Source organism: Strix uralensis, chromosome 2 (genome assembly GCF_047716275.1).
Source record: "Strix uralensis isolate ZFMK-TIS-50842 chromosome 2, bStrUra1, whole genome shotgun sequence".
Lineage (NCBI taxonomy): Eukaryota > Metazoa > Chordata > Aves > Strigiformes > Strigidae > Strix > Strix uralensis.
The window spans coordinates 4375940-4394122 of NC_133973.1; the positions used below are offsets into that span (position 1 = coordinate 4375940).

Sequence of the window (18183 nt, forward strand, 5' to 3'; positions counted from 1 at the left end):
AAGAACTTTTGTGGGGTGCCAGGATCCTTTGCTCTTTAGACAACCATCTGCCTTCCTCTCATAGACACATGATGACCATGACAAGCAAGCTGCTTTTCACTCAACCTTGCCAGCCAACAAAGGCAAGACACAGTAGCGAGACCCACCCAAATTTTATCCAGGCCCGTTGATTGAGAGGTTCATTGAGTATTGCTGGAGCCAGGACTAGCAGCTCAATTGCATGTCCTGAAACAAGTCTGGACTGCACCAGAAGTGGACCATAACACGGAGAGATGGAGCCTCCCAGCCCAACAGGATAGCTGCAAGTCAGCAAACATTAGAGTGTCTAGCCAGTAGGTATTGGCTGTGAAATAGCCAATACAACCCTACTTGAAAGATGCCTTCAGTTCCTCAAGACACCAGATCTCAAAGCTTGGATGTCTGCATCCACATCATGCTGCAGACCCTGATTTTCTGCATTCTCTCATAGAGAAGAGTTGCCTGCCTGTGGGAAGGAGGCAAAGGATCAACCCTGCAGTTGTCTCTGGTTGCATTATTCGGTTCTATGGTCAGTGTGGCAGGATTTTCCTCTTTAGAGGAGAGGAAATTTTCTGGAAATTTTCTAGGCTGAAAGCTTCTATCACTTAGTTGGTGTTGTTACCTCCCCAGAAAGGCAACGATGCACCCCTTCGTTGGTGATTTCTGAGGTGACAGCAGCTGTCAGACCCTAGCAGAGAAGGTGAACATAACAGTTGAAAGAAACTTGCTATTATTCTGTCAGGTAAAATGTCTATGTGGATGCTGAAACATCCCAGGCAAGTGCAGCTTGACTGCTCTCCTATCAAGTCTTGTTAGAGGCTCAGTTTATTAGGTTTTGTTATTGCTAGGCTGAGTTCATTTTGAGGCCTCTTAATTACAATGCAGTCTGCTCTGGAAACAAAACCTGCAATGGTGTCTGCCAGCACTCACAGAGCAGACAATTCTACTGGGCAAGCTAAAAAAAGATGTTAGAGGCAAACCTTCAGCTGTAAAGGTCTCCAGTTTACGGCCAGGCAGGTTACTGCAGGGGCATTCAAGCCAAGTCACTGTGTGTTAGGATGATGAAGATGGGGAGCAGCTGCCCCAGGTAAGAGCCGCAGCAGAGCACGGGTACCACGTTACAGTGTTTGCTGTGCTACTACCTGGTGCCACAGCCTTCAGACAGCTGGCGTGCAAAACAAGAATGCATTTAGGGGGTGTCACACAGGTTTGGAGAGAAAGGCAGAAAGGAGCAGGAGAACAGATGAGGTACAAGGTGAGGAATTTGTGTGCATTACAGATAGGTTCCCACGGGCAGCTGTAAACTTGGTAAATGCATTATGTTTTGGAGATTAATGAGGTGAGATGCTTGCAATGGGAACCCATTCTAGTCAATGCTTTCTGCCAGCAAAAATTCTGCAAAGTCTATGGAAAAACATGCAGGCAGCTGGGGGGGGATGTGTAAGCAGATGGAGGGGATCAACCTGTATACGGGAAGCAGTCCTCAGCAGTGTACAGGCAGACTTAATACTGGGAGGGGTGGTGGGGTATATTTTTAACTAGTAAGAAGGCTGCAGCACAGCCATCACTAGAAGCACTCAAGTACACACTTCATTGGTCTGTCAGGAGAGCAACACCACCTTTTCTGCACGGACACAATCATGGGACAACAAAGGACTAACACATTAGGTGGCTGTTGCTGTACTCCAGCCATGGTCCCTCTGAACACCTTCAAGAGCACAGACTGGGTGTATAAATCCCCCGTAAGAAAACTCAGGTCCCTCCCACACCAGATAAAGGAGAACCTCCTTAGACTGCGACTAGGGGTCTGTCGTCCAAAAGGAAGGTCTCCAATTTTTCAGCCTTATTGAAAGGCAGAGCACAAGCCCAGCAGCACGGTGGGCAAACCGATTTGTCAGGGCAAACAAACCAAGCAGCACATACAAAATCAACATGGGCATGTTCTGAGGCTTTTCTATCTCCAAGGAACTCGGCCCCACCAGGGCTCCCCCGTTTCACCGAGGACAGCTGCTCTCAGCAGAGACAAAACATAAGTGGAGTCTCAGATGGTCCAGCCTTGACTGTGCAGAATAATTTACTACTATGGGGTCTCTCCTCCAGCATTTCCCTGTCTGTACATATGTGCCCCAAAGAGTGATGTTCTTAGCACTGTCACTCATAAGCCAGCCCAAAAAATGTCTATTAGGAGCTTTCCTTGATATTCCACCTACATTTCTTTCTCTGAGCCTTATCACATCACTCCTACTTATATACCTCCTGCTACCCTTCTGAGCAGCTTCTCTCCCTGAAGTTCACACCCTTCAAATTACAGGCAGACAGTTAGGTTTCCCCTCTTAATCACCAATTACCCATCCTAAAGGCACTTTACTTTAATCTCTCCTCATACCTCGGCTCCCCTCCAGCACCCTAATGATTGTTGCTGTTCTTTGAACTCCTCCTAACTTGCCTGCCTCTGTGACAAGGAGACGTCTGGAGCTGAGCACCGAGGTTTGGGTGGGATTTGACCAAAGCTGCATGCTAATGTCATCATTAGCAAGATTAGGTGTCCCTGGCAGGATGCGGGTGTTTGTTCATTCGCACATCTTATTGCTCCTGGCGGGGCTGTCCTCCAGCCGTCTGCAGTTTCCTACTCCCACTATCATTTGTTGGTTTTATTTAACCAAGGGATTAAAAGCTTTCAGGATGGTAATTACAATGATCGTTGGAGTGTTGGCTCTGAAGCCCGACAGCATGCCAGACGTCTTCCAGTTCTGCATGGCATGTCCTCTGGCATGGGAAGTGCCCGCAGGGATGGGTCAGACAGTGCTCCCACACTCACAGCCTCCGCAAGCCATCTCCACCCATGGCAAGCTGAGCCCAGAGCAAATAAGCATGGCTTGAATGCCATTGCCGCAGGCAGGAGAGCCTCAGGGGGTGTATGCAGGAACTTGGTGCCCTCTGAAACTTAGGGCACTGCCTTGCCATCACCAGCCCTGCCAAGGGAGACTGCGTGTGCATGCGTCTGATAGCGCTATCACAAACACAGACTCAATCTAGGGCAGGAAAGGCAGCTAGGGATGCTCTGAAGTGGCAACTGCAATCTTTTATCATCAAGGAAAAAGCATAAAAGACACCCGCACGTGGCTGTAGTCACATTAGCTCTAGCATACTAAACCAGAATGAAAAGAGTATCTAGTGATACATGACCACAGTATCAAACAACAACCTGTCACTGAAATGCTTGTACCCAGAGCACAGGTTGGGAAGTGTCCTACTGGTAGACCTACGATAGTTTTCTGTACCATGCCCACGGGGCAGAAACACGGGGGTATTATATATTTTCCATTTGTTAGCTTTCCACATATGTTTCAGGAACAAACTTTCACAAAATGGAGCTAATGAGTCTTTCCTGATTTGAGACACAGAGCTGAAAAGCCCTCCACATAAGGAACAGGCAGTATTAATAATATATTAGACTTCTCTGCAATACTGTTCTCATAGCTGAGAACATATGTGACCATGTGCAGACTCCATCATCTCAGTGCCTTGGGGGCTTCAGGGTAATTTCAAACTTTAAAAGTCTTCCCCTGCACTTGCTCCAGTTTCTGTTATTCCTAGAGAGCCGTCCAAATTTCACAACGTCACCTGAACAGTAGATAAGTAAAAATTGCCTCAGCCATAGAGGAGAAATCTAGGTTAATTATGTTGATAACTTAACCCCCGGGCTAATCTCTAGTCCATTAAGGTAAGCAGATGGTCAGCTCACTGCAGGGAAGAGGAAGAGAGGACGGAGTAGCAGCTCCCATTCACAACATGCAGGGCCAGATATGTCCCCGAGAGGGTGGGTATTCCCAACCTGCTCCCTTCCCCCACCGAGGGGTTTTCTTTGCACCCATGGCTGGCAAGGCAATACGGAAAGGGAAGCACAGAGACACCGGCAGATAAACAAAAGCCCACACAAGTTGAGGGTTTTTTTGTGATTCAAGTAATCAGTGCCTTGGCATAGATTGAAAGCAGGGAAGGAAGGGGAGGCACACACGGACGGGTCTTGCAGGCTGGCATACCTGAAATAGGGTGGTTAAACAATATATCCAGAAGAAATACAGGTCAGACACAATGTGTCACTGCATGGAATGGAGGAGAAACGTTTGCAGAGTAGTCTCCTGACCAAAGCAGACACTGAAAGCCCTCCCAGGAGCACTACTGTATGGGCTATGTCCCTCCCAAGGTGACAGGGAGGGAGGACCCTGTGGTCAGTGTACAGGGCTAGAAATAGGTGTCCCAGCTCCTGTCCCCAATTCTTTCAGTGATGAATGGATCAAGCAGAAGCAAGGCATTTTGTCTCAGTTTCTCCATCTGTAAAGAATTCATTCTACACCCTGCAGGGAATTTTGTAAAGCTTAAATACCTGTAAAGTGCTTTTCAGCCCTCAGATGAAAAGGGACAGTGACACCTCACATCTCTGTTAGCAGTTGTTCCATTTCTTCAGCAGAGAGACAGGGATGCCAGAAACTGCTCTGCCTGCCTAAGTGCTCCCTGGCTTCCACGGAAATTGCAGAAGAGTCTTCATCTGCTCTCCTCTGTAGAAACAGCACATCCCAGGAGAAGAACAGATGAATGTGGGTTTGTGTGCAAACAACTGCAGTGCATAGAAGGGACTCTCCAAACTACCCATTTTGGGGATCATTTCTCAGGGCAAAACTGCCCCATCCCGACTTAATCCTCCAACCACTGTAGCAAGTGACTTCCTAAACACTGGCACTCTGCAGACCATCTCCTAGGACACCAAAGTCGCCCACAGCATGGGAATATTCAACCTTATAGTGAAACAGAAGTTGGGAGCTTCAGAATAACTATTATTTTTAGAGGTACAGTTCACATTGCAATGTTGCACTGTGATATTTGAGATCCCTGTGTGAACTCTTCACAGGATCAAACCACAACATAACTGTCAAGTTGCCAAGCTGAGACTAACGTGCAACACGTGCATTAAACAATTATACCTGAAGGAGGTGGGACCAGCTGGTACACATTAGAGCCATTTTACTTATTTAGGGGACAGCCTGAGCAGCCTCTCCTTAAACATGTACTTGGAGGTGAGCTGCACTTTAGGAAAAGCAGGGGTTATGATAAGAAGATGGCATCAGGGAAGCCATGGGTACATTCACCTGGTGCACTGCAGGCAGAAGCAAGCCCTGACCATCCTTTGAGCGGATAAAGCTGCATAGCTGTGGTTAGCATGCTGAGATGCAAGGTGCATTAGCTCATACCGAGTGCTGCACTGAAGCAGTCTCAGGGCTTTCAGACCAGCGCTGGCTTGCATCCACCAGCTCAGATGGAAGGTCAAGAGAACTCACAATACATCATGTAGGCATTGCCCACGTCACCTCCCTGTGAGCCTATAAATCCCCTGCTCCTCACTTTGCTTTATCCCTTCTCTGTTCCCTTTCTGTGGTGCAGGTTCTTTTGGGAGATGGGGATGGATGACACTGAGTGGCACCTCATCGCCATTAACATGCACACACGCAGAAGGATGGTTCACAAAAGAAACCACTGCTTCCCTGAGAAAACCACACACAGTTTCACCTCCCAGGAGCACCCTCCAGGCAGTCATCTTTTTCCCCACTGCACCTCACGGGAGCAGCAACAAAAGTGCAGCTTCTGTCAGAAAAATGACTGTTACAGAAGGACCCCTTCTTGCTGCCAAGACCTCTGTGCGTGCCTGTGCAGCCAGCTCTGCTCACCCAGATACATTTTAATGGCTCCTTATTCCTACTGGTACTGCACAACCAATGGAGCTGTTCCTCTTCTGGTTTAAATTTCAACATTAATAAAACACATCCTAAAATAATGCCTATAGGCAGAGCACAAGCCCCTTTATACAATACAGCTGGCTCATGCTCTAGCATGAGGAACCAGGCATCTCCCCGGGTCCTCCAACCGAGATGGCTCACCACCTCCTTCTCCACCATCCCAGCCAGCACACCAACTTCTCCAGCCTGAGGGAGCCCCCTTGGCATAGCAGCACCTCTGTGGGTAGGCAAGTGTCAGAACCTCAGTGTCACTGACAGACATTTAAGCCCCAGGTCCCTAAACCCTCTTCCAGATGCAACCAAGAAACATCAAGGAAAAGCTAGCAGCACCCACCCTGCTAAAGCTGGCATTACCACCAGTGGGGTGAGAGCAGGAGAGACGATGGTTCTTGCGTCTCAGAGCCCTGCATGTGTTGGTGGTGCCAAGGTCCTGCAGCTGGGCAACGCCGGCAGTGCCATGCACCAGCCGCACTGCACCAAGCCTTGCTGCCCCATTTTGCATCCCCTACAGAAAGACTTCCGCTAGTGCTGGAAAAAGGAGGGAGATGTTTTAAGTAGCATGGAAACATCTGACAATGGCAGGTATGTCACAGTGATAATATACATGTTGGAAATGGTGCGTGGGAAGGAAGCAATGTGTCTCCCTCCTCAAAACATTTGGTCTTGCAAAAAGGCACAGTAAAGATCAATTTCTTCTTCAATTCTAGGGAGTCAGACTGAGCAAGTGCAAGACCCAGAACTTCTCCCATATGCACAGCAGCATCAAGCATGTTGTTTGGCAAGCCAAAGCCAGAGGAGAAACAAGCGGTGGTGCTCCTTTCCCTGCACTGGTCCTGCTCAGCCCCCAGTGCTATCCCCTCTACACCTCAACATGGCGTGGGAAGAAGATGCCAAGATGCAAAGCAGAAATCCAGCCTTACCACTCCAGGATGCCCCAAGTGGGGCAGGTGGTGGCTCTGTAGGGCCCTGAGGAGGAGTGGGAAGACATCACGTTTCAGCAAGGCTTTCCTCTCCTGAGTCACTCAAAGGAGGAACATGATTTGGATTCAGTCCAGCCCTGCCCATTGATAATTTCTAATCCAGAAGCTGAAGGATTACAAAAAGTTAGAGGAGACAGATGGTGTGGCAAAGATGGAGAAGTCTTATTGCTTGGCTGCAGCCTGTACTTCCCGAGGTTACGGCCAGGATTTCAGAAAGCTCCACCCTCTATGTAAGCCACCACTCTCTCAGGGCCAGACAGCCCCACCATACCAGCAAGATGCTGTCTCAGTGTGGGAGCAGCAGAGGCTGCTGGCAGGAAGGTTTGCAGATGGGCTGCAAGGAAGAGGGATCCCTCCTCTGCAAAGCCTCACATGTCTTTTGGTTTGGGACCGTACGGGGAATAGGATATTTTACATCCATCCAACACTTTGCAGAGGCACGAGCACAACCCCTGTTAAGTCACACACTGCCTCCCCACACCGCACACAACTATCACCCTTCCCAGTTTTACCCGCTGGAAAATGAGGCACCAAAGTTTTGCCTCAAGTCGGTGGCAGAGCCTGGGAGAAAGCGATGGGAGCTGCCCCAGCTGCCTGCAGCCTGCCCTGCTCCCTTCCAGGAGCACCCACACCCGTCTTGCTCTGCCCCTGCCCTCGGCCCAGCCAGGGCACAGCTGGAGAAAGGCCATGTGCCAGCTGGGGAACCAGCCTTGCTCCCGGTGGGGCTCCAAGAGAAGGATGCTGCAGTCTTTGGATTTTTGTTTTTACGAGTTTGCAATAGTCTGGGACTTAGATGAAAATTTATGTATGGATGGGTTTTTTACATCTGCTTTTTAAATTCTTTTTAAGACGCATTAAAAATATTAGGTCTCAGCTTCCTAATTTTTGCCACAGACATCTCCAGTGAGCTAATGAAATAGTCATATCACAAGCAACAGAACTGAAGCCTGAGCTAGGAAACTGAAAAAAACTTTGAAAACTCACTCTCTGCTTTACGTTAACACTTATTTAAACCTGTTGCCTGACAAATACTTGTGAGAAAAAAAACCTGTTTTCCTGAAAGCCAATGCAATTTTCAGACAAGGTTGAAGAAACTTCATGATACACCTTTCCAATTTTCCCAGAAGCCCTCCGGGAAAACCTGGGAGACAGCTTCCTGATATTTCTCATGTGAATAACAAGTAAAGAAAAGAACCAAAATATACTCCAGGGGATTTCAGACACCCATGGATAATGGCAGAGTCATCAGCAGCACTGCAGTAACCGCCACAAAGCAGCAATGGATCAGTGAAACGTGCAGAAGTCTGACAAAAGAAACATCTCTGCTTCTAATGACAGAATATTTTTCTTTTTATGGGACACCTTTAAAACAAGGCAAAGCGAACAAACCTGAGTCATGGCACCTGGTTCTGCTCTTGCCTCTCTCCAGGCTGCATGAACCTTGGCAAAACCTCCCCCTTCCTACGCCCTAGTCTTGCCTGCTGCCAAACAAGGATCTCGGGGACATTTTCGAGGCCTACAGATGAAAATGTATTTTGACAGATCCAGGAGGAATAAGTGGCACCCCCTAATTTTGCACTGGCATAGCCAGGCACACATTCCCCTTCCTGCCCACCCCATGATGTTGCCAGTCACATCCAGGACAGGGGTGGCACAGGCTTCTTGTACAATTCCAAGCAGTTGCAAACTGAACATGCACCTATGCCCTTGATTTAATACACAAATAAAACTCTAGAAAGCCCACACAATGCTCCCTCCTCCACCTTTTAAAAAAAACAAACCAAACCACCTAAAGCTCAGTGGACCAAAATCCAAGTGGTGAATCTGAGCGTGGTCTGAGGGCAGACAGTGCTTTATACCTCCATCTTCTGCTTCAGTGGAATGTGCTGAGGGCGTTATTTACAGCAGAGGCATTGTTGCACACCAGTTACTCTTTCTTTGGGAACTGTGGAGGCTGTAGGAATAATAAGATAATTATCCCCAGTATTCCCAGCAATGGTGGGAATGAGACTGCCTTTGTCCCATGCTTCAGACTGCACCAGCTGGGGCGGTTTTGTTCTACCAGCACAGCCACCTTTGCAGAGGCTCCCAGGACATTTCAGCTCAGACAGCACCTGGTTGCACTTGCGCGGGGATGAAGACCACAACAGACCCTGAGTATCCCCGCATGCCATAAATCCTCCCCCAGCGCGTCCCCGCTCCCCTCAAAACACATGCCATGCCCTACTTGGGCGAGGATCGTCGGGAAATGCAGACAGCAGATGGGAGGGAATTAAACTCAGATTGAGGAGAGACTCAGGCCCCCCAGAATTGAGACTTATTGCTGGCAATGCGCAGCTGAAAAGCACTTAGATATCAGCAGTCCTTATTAATTCACCAGAGGGTATTATCCAAGCTTGTTACAAGATTGATGTTCACTGTGGTACAATCATTAACAGTTACCCTCAGCGCTTGGCCTGGATAGGGATGTAAAATCTAGTAGCCAGAAGTTGTTTCTCTTCCTCGCTTGATCATTTTGCTGATCCCTTGGCCTGAGCATAATGATCAGATTAGAAGGCTTTCTTTTTTTTTTTTCTTCCCTTTGGCTTCATAGTCTCTTTAAACGAGATTCACACTGCCGTGGGCCACTTGTCATCACTGTCAGAAGCCTTAAGTAGAGCTGATGAGAACCTGCATGACCTGCTGTAGCACAAAAATGGCATCACGGAAGAGCAGCGACTCCAGCAGAAGGCTTGAACCAAGATCTTGACAGAGTAGCCACCCTCCCCTGATGGGCCAACACATGCAACGGCCCTACATGCATTCAGGCAGTCAAGAGACCGCTGGAAAGTGAGAGAAAGGTAGTGCAGTTACCAAGCCTGACAACAAAAACGCAGCTGAAAGTCCTTAATGCAAAGTTACACACTGCACTGCTCTGCCTGCGGGTGGGCTAGATGGGCCGTTCCACCCTAATTCTTTTCACCATCTTGTATTTCAGGGAAGACACAGGATTGTAGGCTTCCTAGACTGCAGAGCAGCCATTGTTAGGTAACACCTTTCTGCAATATTCCTCTTCTTTCGGCGAGCGCTGCAAGCACGACCGCTCGCTGCTCTCGCAAAGCTGAAAAGCTGAGCAGCAGCACCTACACCTTGCGCTCGGCAGCCCTCACAGCTGCAAGGTTATTTTCGAAGGATCGCCATCCTTTGCCTGTTCCCCACCACCACAACTTCTGGCTTTTGCCAATGCCTGGCTCAGAGGAGCCCCTGAGGGCCTGACAGCCGCGTGAGGATGAGCACAACTGAGCCGGTCATCGTGGGGCTGCACACAACAGTTGCATTTACGGAGGTGGTGCCTGTGACTTGTCGAAGCTATTTCAGTTGGAAAACAAAAAGCCTTTTTTTTTCCCCCCGCCTTGTTTTTAAATGGGCACCAGGCACGTGAGAATGACGCCAGCTTTGCACGCAGCTGTAGCACCTGTGCCCGGTACCACTGGCAGCAGGAAAACCGCTCGCTGCAGGACCCACTGCGGTGGGCACTTACCTATGGGGGAACACAGCGCATTTACACCCTCAGCTGCCCAGAAAAGGGCAAATATCCTCAAGGCCTCCTGCCTGCTCGCTGGGGAAACCTGCTGGGCACCAGGGTCCTGCATCTCCTGTTTCTGGAGCAGCAGAGGAAAGGAGGTGAGGAGGGACTCTGCATGGCAGTAAAGGGGAAAAGAAGCAAACTATTTTTGGCAAATAGAGAACACAAGCAGAAAAACTGGACAAAGTGAGCAGATGATGAAAAGGAAATTAATTTAAAAAGAAGAGGCACCATCTACTAGCACTGAATTATTCCCCGCAGCACACCCAGGTTTCCTTCTTCTGCTCTTCCAAAATAACTCAGGAAGAAAATAAAATCAGTTTCTTATGATATCCAGGTGGTAATTAGTTCATGAAGGAAAGAGGCATAGAGGTTATGGATGCCAAGGACAAAACAGGAGTTGAAACTTAGAGCTTTGCTTTCACTCCACTTTTCCCCTCCTCTCTGCTAGCATCCGATGCCGACGTAAAGCAACAGCCTGCACATCCCTTCCTGGCCTGCCTTTTTTCTCTCTTTCAAACCAGGTGAGAGTCATCAGCCTTCCAGCTTGATCCCGGCAGGAAAGTCCAGCCCTCGTGCCAGGAAGGGGTTGGCCACGACATCTCTTCCCTGCCGAAACCCTCTGCTGCCCCAGCCCACGGCTGTGCTAGCCACGCAAAGCTGGGCTGCTGACCTTTTCCTGGCACAAGCCTCTCCGCATATTTCATAAGGGGATTGTTGTTTTCTTGTGAGTTACACATTTAAGAACATTATATTTGGAGCATGGATAGAAAGGATCTATTTAACCAGATCTTTTATTCCCTCTCTCACCCACACGTACACACTTGCTGCTCCCCCACGGCCAGCTGTCTGTGCACACACACACACCAGGCATGCCTTTTGGCTGCCTCCATCACACTGGGTTTAATTAAACACCCTGGAGGCTTGTTTCTAAACCCAGATTATTGATAGATTTTTTTTTAATTTTTTTTTTTTTTTAATACCCTGACTGCTGCAATTCAGAACTAAATGAGGTGAACAAAAAGATTCAAGCGGGAGAGCAAGAGAGAGGGGGAGTACAGCAGCGCTCAGATCCAAACAGCACAAGGACACAGGCTGCACTTGGAGCAGGAAAACATGGCAGGAGTCCCTGAGGAAGCCCAATCCCCACCACAGTCTGCAAGCATCCTGCCAGCCCTCAGATGAATCACATCCCAGTCACTAGGAAGGAAGGACTGGAAGCACCATGCAATTGCTGGCAGTGGGCATTTTGATACTGAAAGGTCCCACAAAGAGTAACCTCACCTTCCTCCCAGTGCCCTGTGCCTCTGACAGTAGAAGACCCAAAGCTGTGACTACAGACTGCCCAGGGACAGGAGAACAGGTGAAGTGCTCCACTAACACCCTGTAGGGCTCTGCTGTGTGTCTTCACCATTAGGAAGAATTTATTGGGCAAAAATGCTCAGAAATTTGAAAGAGTGGAGCATGCCCCAATATAAAGAGGAGAGGAAAAAATGCAACCAGATTACAGCAGATCCTGTCATGCTGATCAGAGAAAGAAATGGCCTCTTGACCCTACAGATGACCAACAGACAGGCTGAAACATGAGATTAAAGCATGTGCAAGAAAGGCTAAGGTTATGACTATTGTCCAGGTAAACTGAGAAAGCCTAGAAGGAATCCCTGCAGGGATGCCAGCACTCAGGCTGGAAAGATCCTTTTATCTCCAGTTGGTGCAGGCTTTCCTGCCTAACCGAGGCTCTGGTTTCCAAGACACCTAGTGCAAATGACACAGCGAGATGAATTGGGTGTATTATTTACTCCAAAAACCCACCCAGGATTTATGCTGGCTGCTCATCTTCATGCTGGATTCAAATCCAACGCCCCTACTGTTGCCAACACTGAAACAAGGAAAAGGTTTTACTTTGTGAGAAGGGAGGAAAAAGAAACCACAATAAATCACGTGCCACTGCTGAGTATCTCTGAGAGAGCTCGCACCATCCCTGCAAAGATAGGAGAAACAAGGGTACTGAGGTGGGGGAGAAAGAGAGAAACTCCAGCCTAATTTTGCTGGAAAAGCAGGAAAAGCTGCTGCTGCACAGGCCAGAGCGGCAGGAGAGGAGAAAGCTGCAGCGTGGAGCGGCCAAGCTACACGCAATGAATGCCAGTAGTCTGAATGCTGCAAAGAGAGGAAAGCTGCCAGGAGTTTGCCCCTGCTTTGCCCACCCCGTGACTTCACAAGTGTGACTACACACACGCCCCCAAGCTTGCCCTGCTTTGTAGCATACTTGTCCTACCTCCTGGGTTTCTTGCCAGGCTTAACTCAGCATCTGCAATGGCCCATGATGAAAAGCACTGTCTAAAGCAGTGCAAAGTACTGCATGCACTGGTTTATGACAACACTTGCCAACTGTTTTACTGCATCACAAGGCAGACAAAGGCTCACCACACACAGCATCGAGATTCAGGCTCAGCTCAGTCCAGAACCCATGGCAACAAAAGCCCTGTGCCTGAGTTGACGCTGGTTTTAGTGACACAGCACAAAACTGCAGTTTATGCTTTAGGTAGGGAAATGCAAAACTCTTTCACATCAGACCGCACCTTATCCTCAGACAGCCTTCCTGTTCCTCCCACTCTTCCAGAGAACATGCCTCTGCTGTGCAAAGCTTTATTCGTTCAAATAAATGGGATGGTTTCATTGAGCACAGACACAAATCAGAAGCAGTATTGACCCATGGTATGGGCTGTGCAGCACCTGCAGGACCTGCGCCAGGACCAGAGGGAGCATCTCATCTTACCCCTCAAAGGAGAGCAGAGGATCTCTCACTGCTGTTGGGGCTACCCAGGGGATTAGCCCACAGTTGTTCATCTTTGATGAGAGAGAAGGCAGGCATGTGAGCCCAGCTCAGTGCACAGGGTATCCTCTGTCAATCAAAGGATTGGAAGTTGCAGCCATCAAGGCCAGAAGGTGCCTCAGCTGAGCTGGGCTATAACTGGTAACTACAAAACTCAGCAACATTCCTGCTTTGTAGTCTCGTACAAGCTCAGAGAGAGACCTTAAGCTTTACACACACACCCCCATCCCAAATACTCAAGGAATCCCTGAGTAGCAGGACTGAAGCCTCGATTCCTGCAACCTGCTGGCTTGGGTTTTCTTATGCCTAATCATCTACCTCAGTTCACATCACAGACCTCCTTTTGCTCAGTGGGGTTATTAATTCGGTTTCCATTCTTAATCTGGCTGCATATTTTGATGAATTCTGGCAAATGTGGTATTTGGAGACTCCTGTCAAACAGGGCTGAAATTGGCCGACAAGGTACAAACCTATGAGGGTGAAGGAGACAGTGCAACTTCACAGTCCTTCCCTCCCAGTAAAATTGGGCTAAAAATGGATCCTGCAAGCACACTGTTCAGTTACTGCACCAACAAAAAACAGAGAGCCTCAAATCCTGTCTGAAACGCACAGTTTGGGCTAAGCAGCCCTTTCCATTCTTGGCTTTATTTAAGCAATAGATTTTTCAGGACTTTAAAATGTTTTAAACATTTGAAGTGAATTGTATAAGAGGTTATTGATGTCCCTTTCTTTACCTGACCCAACTTCTGAACCCTTCCTGCCCGTCTCAGGATAGACACGAACATTAGGAGGTGGGAGTGCAGGCAAGAATGGAAGCGCTGCAATGGCAGGTCGAGGTACCACTCCCCACCAAAACCTTAGGTACAAGTCCAGGTTTAGGCTGATTCTGGCACCTGGACTGTAATGCCAGCTGCTTCACTGAGCAAGCCCACGCCATCAGGCTCATTCCTAGTCATGGCCCTCGCCCCATTCCCCCTCCTTCAGTCACTCAGGGGTTGTGCCAGATCACCTCTGAGGCCACCACGTAGCCAGGGATAGGCTGCCATGATGGCTACACAAAGCATGCATGCTTAAGCTTCTTCCACTGCAGTTCTATCAGCTGGAATTCAGGGTCAAAGTATCAATAATTCCTTGGTAAGCACCCAAGTGCTCCAGGAGGGCCAGTAACCCAACATGTGGAGCCTGATGCTACTCCTCCACGCCACCCAGCAGACACTCCTTGATGCCCAGCCACTTCGCAAGGCCCACTGATTTTCAGCAAGGCAAAAACCCGAAGCACAGAGGCTTAGCGAGCTGAAGGTCAGCGCCAGACACACCCATACCTGAATCCACGGGGGCAGAGAGCAACCTCACATCGTGGCACAAGGACACCGCTCCACGAGGCATCAGCAGGAAGAAAGGGGCAACCTCCTGGTGGGAAGTGGGAGTTTCAGCCCAAAACCCCACACTGCCCTTCTCCGCTCCAGAGGTCAGGTATTAGAGCACAACCTGGTCACTGCGTAGGCATGAAAGCAGGCGGTGAAGTCAAACAGCAGAAAGTATTTCAGGTTATGTGACCCCATCTCCACCAAATAGGATTGCCAGACACAATCCAATTGGCCGAGGTGGGTCACGGTGCTGAGAATAGTTTTGTACTCTTGCCCTCTTAGCTGGTAAATAGCTTTCAGCCCCCAAAAGTGCTGAGCTGCACTATGCATTGGTGGAAACAGCTTGCACAAAAGTGAGATGGCTCGAGGAGGGGGAAGGGGAAACCTGGGCACCGGGTGAAATGCTGCTGCAGCATATTCAGGTCAAAAGGACACCCTGAAAGGAGCCATTAAAAAAAAAAAAAAAAAAGGAAAGAAAACAGAAGAGATGAGTTTAAAGTTGCAAACAACTTAAAGTTTCATCTTTGATTTCTATTTAGGCACATCTCATACATAAAACCTGCATGGTTAATGTGGGACTAGGAACATAGGAAGCAGCATAGGACAGAATCTATTAGCACACAGAACATGGCCCCGACACATAAACCCTTTCACAGACAGATCGGGTCTCCTGTTACTCTGCTTGGAAGCTTCTTCCCAAACTTCCCTGACCTAACGGTTTGAAATTTTTCTTTAGTTTCCAAACTAGATTACCACAACTGATTTATAGGAGCCTGTACTGCTGCCGGCACCTTCCCTTAGTCTTAAAAACTCCTCCCCCATCACACTGTTTACCTGCTGACATATTTATAGAGCACTCTCATACTCCCCCTACCATTTTCCTCAGGCTAAACAGTCCAGGCTCTTCTAATCATCCCTTGTAGGACAAGCTTTCCATTGCCTCATCACCCTGACAGGCACCTGCTTCAGCACAAGTGCAGCTTCTGCTTAGCAAGATCAGCTAAGAGCAAGTCCCTCTGCCCAAAGGAGGAGACAAGGTTTTGGGAGGTTGCTTTCGTTGTTGTTGTTGATTGTTTTATGTCGGTTTGTTTGGGTTTTTTTTTTTTTTTAAACAAACTTTCTCCCTTTGTGTTTTGGTCACTAGATTTTTTCAGTGTCAACACTTCAGTTTTCTCTGATCCCAGCGGAGCTGCATTCTTTAAGCCCTTTAAAAAGCTCCCTGCACTCGGCTGTCAGGACAGGCCCATGTAGAGCCCATTGGTTGCCTGTCCCCACCATGGGCATTGGGATGGTGGGAAGGAGAGGCTGACGCTGGAGCAATTTAATTTCTGCTCTCTGGCAAACAGGAGTGCCATTCCTAGCTTTTAGCACGGGGGGGGGGGGTGGGGGGGGGAAGTCCTCGCAGCAATACTGAACAGGAACCTTTATCCCACCAAACTCACGAGGATGGAGGAGCGAGTTGGGCTCAGCAAGGCTGTCTCCTTCCTCCTGCCCCTGCTCTGCATTTAGAGGACACATGGCGCTCACTCCCGCCCGCTTCGTTTCCAATAGCATGGGATGATGCAACTAGACTTTTACTGCAATTCGCTGAGGAATGCTGCTGTCCAAACTGATGAAACAGCAATTCAGCAGAGGATGCAGGAGGCACTTTAGAGAAGTGGCAGTGACACCAGACAAGCTTTCACCACATTTATCAAAGTGCCTGCGGATTCCATTTCAAGGCGATAGCAACACTTATAAATAATGAGCAGAGCATCTCTGCATCTAGAGCATTTTAATAAACAACAATGTAAAAAAGAAGCCTAAACAGCACAGTTAGTTCTGCTTCTGCAACCTTTTTGGTCTTTCAGCAACATATATCAATGATTTTCTCCTCTGCAGTCCCTGAAAGCACAACTCTCCCTGGGTGATGTCCTTTAGCACAGACATGATCTTTCCTATACAGAGGACATGCTACTACACTGTTACTGACAAATGCAGAGCTCTGTGTTTGTGTGTGCGTACACATATGTGCGCATGTGTATATGATTTCACTAACCAGCTGCTTGCTCAGGCTTCAGGCACAGAATAAACCAGTCCAGCCCCTTCCTTGCACACTCCAACTTTATGCATAATCTCTTCCAATCACGACTGGTTTTGAGGATGGCACTTTTTTGGGGGAAACTGTTTCCTATTTCATCATCCATTTTTAAGTCCTCGTGAAGAATGACAAAGGAAAAAGCAGGAAAATATTTCCTGAGAGACAGCTTGGTCAATGTCCCCCCTTTCTGCCCTGCAGCATCCCTGCTGCCCTGCCCATGAGCCAATTTAAAGCACAGATGACAAAATCCTTAGTGGTCTTCCAATACGGGCATGGAGGGCAACGTGGAGCCCACTCACAGCATGAAGGCAACCTTTCTGATACCACATTTCCTTACACACCATTAAAACACAGCCTGACCTAGCAGGACAGCAGGATCACAACACACGTACACACAGCAGCACAGGCATGGGCACGCTGCCCAAACCACATCCCACTCCGCAAGGATGCTCTGCCAGTGCACCCACGTCTCTGGAGGTCCTGCACAGTTCTGGCAGCACATCCTGCTACCAGGCTCGAACAAGGTGTGCCACTGCGAGCGTTGTGCTTTATTCAGCCTTTGCAAGTCTCGGGGAGCTAAATCAGGATGGCTTGGTCTCTGCTGCACACCCTGCGGTGCCTGCCCTTTCACGCCCAGCTTGAGTGATGTCCACCGTATGGCACAGTAAGTATGCCCTCTCCGCTAATGTGATTCACAGCCTAATTAAACCCCTGCAGAAAGAAGACATTTTCCCTGTGACTTGCTGTGAGTTATCTGCGCAGACTTGCCGAGATGCAGCAGTGGCTGCTGCCACAGCATCCTCTCTGCAAAAGAGACAGGAAGGTGCCGTGGGGAGGGAAATGGCTTCTACTGGAATAATTTACTTCGCTGATGAATACTTGGAAGTGCCAGTCTGCTGGAGCTTCCCGGTCCCCCCTCCAGCGTGGCAGGGAGCGTGAGCCAGGAGCCAGCCCACTGTAGCTTCTGCCAGGGTCCTGGGTTTGCTGAAGAAATACACCTGCTGTGCTGGTGGGAACCTACCTCTCCTTCCCAGGCTCTTCAGACGAACATATCTGAATCTAAAACAAGGGGTACACTGTTATCGAAAAGCATAAACGGTTTGTTCTCCCCTCGCCGCTCACAATAGGAGTCACTGCAGGTCACGCAGAAAAGCAAAAAAGGTCAAACAAACAGTTCCCAGGACCCTTTTTCTTTATGGGTCCAAAGGGGACAAAAAAAAAAAACCCTGAAGAACAGAGCAAATCAGATACAAATGTCATAAAAACAAAAAAAAAAGAAATTAAAAAAGTGAGAAAAATAAAGAACCTGAGTTTAGGTGCCCAAGTATTATTGTGCTGTTGAAGAGTCCGCTCCTCTTGGGAAGAGTTTCCTTTCTTTCTGAATGTGTCCTGCTGAATTACGCAGAGATGCTAGTGAAGGGATGCTCCCTTCCCAGCAGGGGAAGTACAAATTCAGAGTCCTAAGAATTCAGAATGCAGCTGACAGAAAACACTGAGCTGTTTCCAGAACCATATTTATGCCTGAATTTAGAAGGTTTCATACAGCAT

The 18183-nt window shown here is 48.6% G+C and overlaps 1 protein-coding gene across 3 annotated transcripts in view; it reads right to left on the reverse strand.

Moving 5' to 3' along the window:
* The window catches only part of IGSF11 (immunoglobulin superfamily member 11), a 110077-nt gene that overhangs the window by 63981 nt on the left and 27913 nt on the right, over positions 1–18183 (reverse strand). Inside the window, exon 1 of one of the 3 annotated variants that reach the window (XM_074852982.1) lies at positions 14511–14676. The exons of the other annotated variants lie outside the window; for them this stretch is intronic. Within the exon in view, the coding sequence (XP_074709083.1) occupies positions 14511–14574 (64 nt within the window). The 5' untranslated portion in view covers positions 14575–14676. Of the gene's footprint in view, positions 1–14510; positions 14677–18183 lie in introns of those variants that run through there. 3 annotated transcript variants of the gene reach the window in all.